Here is a 1,188-nt window from a genome sequence, read left to right as displayed (position 1 = left end):
TGTGTGTGTGTCTCTCTCTCTCTGTGTGTGTGTGTGTGTGTGTGTGTGTGTGTGTGTGTGTGCCGTAGTTTCGCTGCTGTGGAGTGACCAATCACACGGACTGGTTTCACGTGTATAACGCGACGCGTGTGCCGGACTCCTGCTGTCTGGAGTACAGAGATAACTGCGGTCTGGAGAATCCTGGCACCTGGTGGACGGCTGTAAGTCAGCTTTAGTCTCTAAAGAGCTCATCAAATGGTTTGGCACACACTGTTTTCTCTGCTGTGTTGGTGTATTCTCCGAGTGAACAGGCAGTTTGGGCAGGACAGACTGAGTCTCTGTAAGTGTGACAGTGTCCAGCTCTCTCTGAAGTGACTGACCGCTGTGGTTTGTGTCTACAGCCGTGTTACGAGCGAGTGAAGGGCTGGCTGCAGGAGAATCTGGTGGCTCTGTGGATCTTTGCTCTGTGTACGGCTCTAACACAGGTACTGAACGCTCACATCACAACACTCAACACATAAGAGCTCAGCGATGGTCAGCATTGACGTGTGTTTGCAGATCCTGGGGCTGGTGTTCTCCATGACCATATTCTGTCACGCTGTGAAAGTGGAGACCTTCTACGCATAGAGACGCGGCCGAGAGCAGAACCGGACCAAACACACCTGCATCTCTGCTTCTTCATCGCGGTAGCCATCACTCACAACCTTTTGCTCACACACTGCTATTTGCAACATGATTTTATAATCCAGATCAACTGAAAGAATGAAAATGGCTCTTTGTGAATATTTAATGGACAGTTTCTTTTTTTTCTGTTTTGTCCATTTGTGAAGAAAATATAGCTATTTTAAAGGGGTCATATGATGCGATTTCAAGTTTTCCTTTCTCTTTGGAGTGTTACAAGCTCTTGGTGCATAAAGAAGATCTGTAAAGTTGCAAAGACTAAAGTCTCAAATCCAAAGAGATATTCTTTATAAAAGTTAAGAGTTAGCCACACCTACCTAAAACGGCTCGTTCGAACACGCCCCCACATATCTACCTCACTATGTGGAAATATTAGCATAATGCCGCCCAAACGTGCACGCAAAGAAAGAAGGCGTGGTTTCAGAAACAGCAGTAGTGTTGATGCAGCCATGTCAGGGAGACGCTGTGTTTCAGTGCGAAAGCAAAAGCACTTTATTTGGCCTTCCGAAAGCAGATGCATTTAGGAAT

The 1,188-nt window shown here is 46.5% G+C and overlaps 1 protein-coding gene across 1 annotated transcript in view; it reads left to right on the top strand.

The window, feature by feature from the left end:
* Positions 1-826, top strand: part of tspan4a (tetraspanin 4a) — a 37,489-nt gene extending 36,663 nt beyond the window's left edge. The window contains exons 6-8 of the mRNA XM_016516359.1: positions 69-200; positions 381-464; positions 538-826. Coding sequence (XP_016371845.1) covers positions 69-200; positions 381-464; positions 538-606 — 285 coding nt within the window. The 3' untranslated portion in view covers positions 607-826. The remainder of the gene's footprint in view (positions 1-68; positions 201-380; positions 465-537) is intronic.
* Positions 827-1,188: the final 362 nt, after the last annotated feature.

This window comes from Sinocyclocheilus rhinocerous, unplaced genomic scaffold, assembly GCF_001515625.1.
Source record: "Sinocyclocheilus rhinocerous isolate Xijiao unplaced genomic scaffold, SAMN03320098_v1.1 scaffold1499, whole genome shotgun sequence".
In the NCBI taxonomy this organism is placed as follows: Eukaryota; Metazoa; Chordata; class Actinopteri; order Cypriniformes; family Cyprinidae; genus Sinocyclocheilus; species Sinocyclocheilus rhinocerous.
This window is presented reverse-complemented; position numbering and strand designations above follow the sequence as displayed.